General features: G+C 34.2%; 1 protein-coding gene and 1 non-coding gene across 2 annotated transcripts in view; one reads left to right on the top strand and one right to left on the bottom strand.

Annotated features, from left to right (window-relative positions):
• MALRD1 (MAM and LDL receptor class A domain containing 1) overlaps positions 1-3,339 on the top strand; it is a 732,448-nt gene extending 729,109 nt beyond the window's left edge. The window contains exon 39 of the mRNA XM_077945484.1: positions 3,287-3,339. Within this exon, the coding sequence (XP_077801610.1) occupies positions 3,287-3,299 (13 nt within the window). The 3' untranslated portion in view covers positions 3,300-3,339. The remainder of the gene's footprint in view (positions 1-3,286) is intronic.
• A 2,811-nt stretch (positions 3,340-6,150) lies between these two features.
• On the bottom strand, positions 6,151-6,254 carry LOC114670196 (U6 spliceosomal RNA). The gene has a single exon (XR_003719679.1). It is a non-coding gene; the product is annotated as a U6 spliceosomal RNA (small nuclear RNA).
• Positions 6,255-6,472: the final 218 nt, after the last annotated feature.

The following is a 6,472-nucleotide window of genomic DNA, read 5'->3' on the forward strand; positions in this document are numbered from 1 at the left end:
CTGCCTCAGTTCACCTTGGTTATTTAATACATATTTATTTTACTACATCGTTGGGAAAACATTGTATTGAAATGGAAAAATGATTCTCAATTCAATCACTTATTAGCACTTATTAATAATCTATGGTTTTTCATAGATTTTCTATGGTTTTTCATTTATTACATAACTGCTAAAGTTCCTCCTGGCTGTAAACTGTAAATCCTTTCATTTTAGTATTCTCTCTCCTTCTTCTTCCTTCCTTCCTTCCTTCCTTCCTTCTTTCCTTCCTTCCTTCCTTCCTTTTTCTTTTTTTCTCTCTCTTTCCTTCCTTTCTATGTCTGTATAACATATATTCTCCTTCTCAGACCATATTCACCCATTCAACCAATATTTGTTGAAGACTTATCACCCACTCTTCCAGTGTAATTCAGCAATATCAAATAAATCTTTGCCTGCTCATGGATTCCTTGAGAGAAGACTCAGTCTGATCCATTCTTACATTTTTCCATGGTGTCTGAAGAGGGTATTTGCCTTGTAGACACACACACAAAAAAAAATTAATGAAGTGAACTTTTCACTACTTCAGATTTTGAAATGCAGTCTTGTTTTTGATACATTATAGTTAAAGGAACACCAGATGGCCTCAGAGACATTGAACCAAGGAGACAAAATGTAGATAATTATAGGCAGTTACCTTTTTCTAAATGTGTTCATCTTCCATAGAAGTTTAATTTTCACAAATTATACATCTCTGTCCTTTATACGACCTTCAGAATTCTGATTTCAGACTTTCATAAGCAACAGACACACATTTTAAGCTATCACGAAAAAGAACTCTTCTTAGGCTATTCAATTTTGATGACATCACCATTTATGTGCACCAGAGGTTTTATAATTATTTTAATCTTATTTCATTTTTGTCCTTAACACTTGACAAAAAAATATGAAAACTGAAAAATAAAACATGCTGACTTGGCTGACAAGAACTATGGCTCTCATAAACCTAATACATTTTAAATAGCAGTAGAAAACTTTTAAGGTTTTAAAAATGTATCTTACCCAGATTCTGATTAGATTTAAGCAGGTCTACCCTGTATTTGGTTGTTAAATTAAAACAAACAAACAAAAAAACAACTTTAATATGTATAGAGTGTTGGAATTTTATCATGGAGGATTAAGTGTAACAAAAAGAGGTTGCTTTTTTATTTTTTCTTTAAACTCTCTGGGAAGAGACACTCTTCCCATATTTGACTATTATCTGATTGATGTGCATGAGACTTTCACACACATTTTCAAAAATGCATTTGATATGAAAGTATATCTATCCAACAGGGGTCTCTGATAGCCAACTGGTGGTGGTATCCTCTCTTTTATTTCTCTCATTTTTTTTCTTTTCTTCTGTCTCCTTGTTTTTCTGTATATTCTCTACTTATGCATTAGGCTTGCTAGTGACACCTAGAGGTATCTGCAGGCATGGCATACCACAGGATAAAAGAGTTGATCGCTACTATGAATTTTAAATAATTAGAGGTTTTGGAACCTATATGTTTTCTTTTGTCTCATTTTTACAAATGCTACAGAGAGTTTGAAGACATTTGATAATTTTTAAAATGCTTGGCTAGTTCAGTATGGCACAGTCGAAAATGTGTATGTGTGTTCGCACTGGATTAAAAACGTGACTCTGTCATTGATCAGCTGAGCAACATATTCACTTAAAAAGTTGGGTTCCATATTTATAAAATGTCTATTAAGATACTGATCACTTCAGATTTTTGTAAGAATCAGATATATGTATATAGAGCACCTGACATATAGTAGATACTAAATAAATGGTAGTTATTATCATGATGTTCATATTTTGTTCATATAATGTTCATATTTTCTATTACACTGGATTAAATTATTTTTACATTTAAAACATGGGTACAATTAAATGAAATTGAAGATTGTCCCCTCAAGAAAATCTTGAAAATTAAAAGCAAAATTGACTGTCACTTCATATTTTTATCTGATTTTTAAGAAAGTGTTAATAAATTCATAAATGTTTAACAGAAGAGCCTTGGGTATCAGTGACAAAAGCTCAAATAATTAAGACAGTGAATAAATTAATTGTGAAAGCAGATCTCTTCCTTAAAAATAAGACATTGAACAAAATGTTTCTCCATTTTCTCATAACTCAGAGATACTAAAATGGTACTGAATCATGACCACTCTCCTTATCCTTACTAACTGAAAGGAGAAAATGTTCAGAAACAGTGAAATTCAAAGAATTTACATCTCAAAATTAAGCAGTAAGAAATGCTGAATGTCTCCTTCTTCCCACTGATCCAACTTTAAAAAGGTCTTTAAATCCTTAGAGGAAAACACAGGGGAACCATTAAAACAAACAAGAATCAACAGCCAAGGGAAGAATTTGAATTGTTTCATTTCTTTGTTTATTTTATTGTTTATATATATATATTTTTTTTTCTTCTCCTCCAAATATTTTTTAGTCCTCTGACCTGGATAGTGATTTCTTTTCCCAACACCTCAAAACTGCCTCCACTCTTTTTCTTTTTTCATCCTCTTTCATGATTGTTTTTATTTATGGTTCGTCTGTTGATTCTACACTGTAAGATATAAGGGCAATTTGAAAACATCTTGAGCTTAGTACCAACCTTATTAAATGATAAAAGTGTGAGCTCCAGAAAGCAAACTATGGGCCTGAAAACTGTTGGTATTTTTAAAAGCAGTGGGCATATATAGAGGAAGGAGCACATTCTGTACTAGGGTTTCTCTCAGAAGCGACAGGGTTACATATTCAGTAATGGATAGGACAAGAAGTGAAGACACCATAAGAGGTTGACTGTGTACTTCCATTAAAGTGAATTACATGAGCAAGTTAACAGAGGCAGAAAGAATACAGGTTTAAACTTGATGACTTGGGTGAAGAGCAAGTCATCAAGTTTCAGGGCTACTGGAGAAGATCCAAGAAATGTGGGCAATATCGAAGACAGCTTTGAAAGACAGAGTCTAAGGAGGCTGACTCTAGTGAAGAGCATAACATCTCTGAGAAAATAATTTTGGTGACAAAATGGAGAAAGAGTGGTAGGAAGAGGTATAACTTACTCATTGTAACATTCCAAGCCTAAGGTTTCAAGTGCCTAAAATAATAAATTTGGGATGCTTATCTAACTACTTAATATTTCCAATAGAAAATAATACTGCATTTATAGTTGCAGTAGAGTTAACTATGTAGTTTTATATTATTTTATTTTTTACAACCACCTTCTGAACTAAGGAAGGGATTGTTATTTTTGCTTTACAGAGGAGAAATGTGATACTCAGAGGGTGTGGGTGACAAGCTCCAAGACACAGGTAATAAGTAAAATTTCGATCTCGTCTTTTAATTGAAACTAGAAACATAGGAAAAAACAACAGAAATTACAACAATTTAACAGTTATTTAGAGTTATCAATGATTTGGGATTTAAAAATACAGAATTTAACATTTCTGGTTTCAAAGCAATACACAGTTTCCATATGACACTATAGAATATTTTAAGTAAAAAAGAAAAGAAATTTATCTGATGTATAGTTAATTGTGCGTTAATAGCTCTCATGTTATTGGCTTGGGATTATAATTGGAAATTATATCTGAAAGTAATAAAATCATAGTTGATGATAGAATGAGACAGGCTTTACCAACCTTTCCAAAAATCAGATGACTTTCCAAATTTTATTTTTAAAAAGTCCACCAAATAATTTTTTGAAAGATTAATAGGTTTTCACAGAGCACAAATACATAAAATAATGGCTGCCTTTTGAAAGATTACATTGTTTTCACTTATCTCATTGGTATTTGAGGAGAAATCAGGACTTGTATTTTCTCACAAAATGTGAAGGGAAAGGCTCTAATAGCATTTTAAACCACCAAAAGGGCATGATTGATTATTATACTCATGTGGTTGAATTTCTTTAAATTTTGCTTTTTAATGAATCTTTAAATTATAGTGTTAATAGTTACACTTGTTAATTTCAATAGACTATTTTCTGTAATAGAAAAAAAACAAAACATGTAGCATAACTAAAGAAAATCAAGTGAAATGGAAGAGTAAATGATAGATTCTCCAGTCTCTGTTAATCTCATCCAGGCTTTGTTAATCTCGTGGTTGAAACCAGAAACTTGCATGCCAATCATTTGGTGTGTACTACATACACTCTGATTTAAAAGATATCTGGAATGATACAGCATCAGATTGTTCCTTCTAACACTTAAGTGTCCTTGATACATGGAAAAGAGAAGAAAGTGCCAGTCAGGCAGATTAAGACCTTTACTTATAAATGATTCATTTCCCTGCTTGCTTAATTTCTAAAAGTAGATATCTGGGTGTTGTCCAACAAAATGAATGGAAAACTGCCAGCCTGCATGATATATACATGTGAGACTGAAGTCACCTGATATCTGGGTCAAGAATTCATGTTACACACTGAAGGATGCACTTCAAACAGAGGTTTATACTTTACACAACTTAAAAATAAAAGTTAATAAGACTACAACTTTTAAGAGGGGCTAATTTGCTTTGTAGTGAATTGCATCCAATTGCATCCACATTTATATCCAATGATATAAAAGTTGAAGAGATATCCTAATTTCCCACTGGTTTGTTGACCACATCTTTATTCCCAGAACCTATGAATATCTTACTTTACATGGTGGAAGGGACTTTGAAGACATTAATTTAAGCACCTGGAGATGGATGATTCTGGATTATTTGGATAGGCATGATATAATCACAAGAGAGAGGGAGAAGAATCAGAGTCAGTAGAAGAAAGTGTAACGATAAAAGCAAAAGGCTGGAGCTATGCAAGGTTCAGGCCATGAGCCAATAGATGCAGGAAGCCTCCAGAAGCTGAGAAAAGTCAGGAAAAGTATTCCCCCGAGAAGAAACGCAGCCCTGCCAATCTCTTTCTTTTTCCCTGGAGACCCATTTTGGACTTCTGCCCTCCCACCAGACTAGTAAGGTAACAAATTCGTGTTGTTTTAAGACACAAAGTTTGTGTTTATTTCTTTATTTTAGAGACAGTGTCTCGCTCTGTCCTGCAGGTTGGAGTGCGGTAGCACACTCATAGCTCGCTGCAGTCTTGAACTCCTGGGCTCAAGCAATCTTCCTACCTTAGGCTTTCAAGAAGCTAGGACTACAGGCTCATGCCACCATGCCCAGCTAGCTTTTTATTTGTGTGTGTGTGTGTGTGTGTGTGTGTGTGTGTGTGTGTGTGTGTGTGTGTGTTTTTGTAGAGATAGGCTTTTGCTATGTTACTCAGGCTGGACTCCAATTCCCCAGCTTCAAGCAATCCTTCTGCCTCGGCCTCCCAAAGAACTGGGATTACAGGTGTGAGTCACCATGCCAGACCTGTGGTAATATATCACAGCAGCAATAAGAAACATAATGAAAGTAAGATTTCCAAATAAATACATAATAATCACATAACTTTGCTATAATTAACCATTTCTGTGTTGTTCAACTTTAGCTTGTTTCCATCTTTTTCTATTATAAATAGTGCTGAAGTGAATATCCTTATGCATACATGTTAGCATACACTTCTGATTTCTTTTCTTTAGATTAAAAAACTGGAAATGGCTTGGAACAATGGCTCATATCTGTCATCCCAGCACTTTGGGAGGATGAGGCAGGCAGACTTGCTTGAGCCCAAGAGTTTGAGACCAGCCTAGGCAACATGGTGAAACCCCGTCTCTACAAAAAATACAAAAATTAACTGTGTGTGGTGGCACACATCTGTGGTCCAGCTTCTCAGGAGGCTGAGGTAGGATGATCACTTGAGCTTGGGAGGCTAAGCCTGCGGTGAGTTGTAATCAGGCCACCACACTCCAGCCTGGGCAACACACTGAGACTCTGTCTCTAAATAAATAAATTAAATAAATAAATAAATAAATAAATAAATAAATAAAATTAGAAGAAATAAAAACCTGGAAATGAAATGACTGCTGTAAAATTTTTTAAATATTTAAACACAAAGACAGTAGAGAGCAACATACAACTAACACTTCGATTCATACGTGAAGATGAACTTTTATTAATATAAGTAAAATATTCGTGATAGAGATCAAGTACCATTGAATCCCCTTTTCCATCCTCTCTCCATACTCTCATCTCCTCCAATACAAAGACTGAAAAATATGGAATGATTCACAAATGTGTGAACCACCCTTGCACAGGGACAGTGCTGATCTCTGCACTGTTCTAATTTTAGTGTCTATATTAATGAAGCAAGCACCAGGGTTTTATTTTATTCTTAAAAACACCCTTGAAGAAAGTAGCCAAGGTTATACATTATAGCTTGTTTATGACAACAATCCTTTTAGACTCCAAAATATCTTCATAGACAAGAAAAGGCAAATACGGGCCTTTTGAATGAGAAAGAGAACGCAGAATTGAATAATGAGCCAATTGGAGCTATTTTTGCTGGATAGGCATTTCATTTTCACTGTTGAT

This window comes from Macaca mulatta, chromosome 9, assembly GCF_049350105.2.
Source record: "Macaca mulatta isolate MMU2019108-1 chromosome 9, T2T-MMU8v2.0, whole genome shotgun sequence".
Taxonomy (NCBI): Eukaryota; Metazoa; Chordata; class Mammalia; order Primates; family Cercopithecidae; genus Macaca; species Macaca mulatta.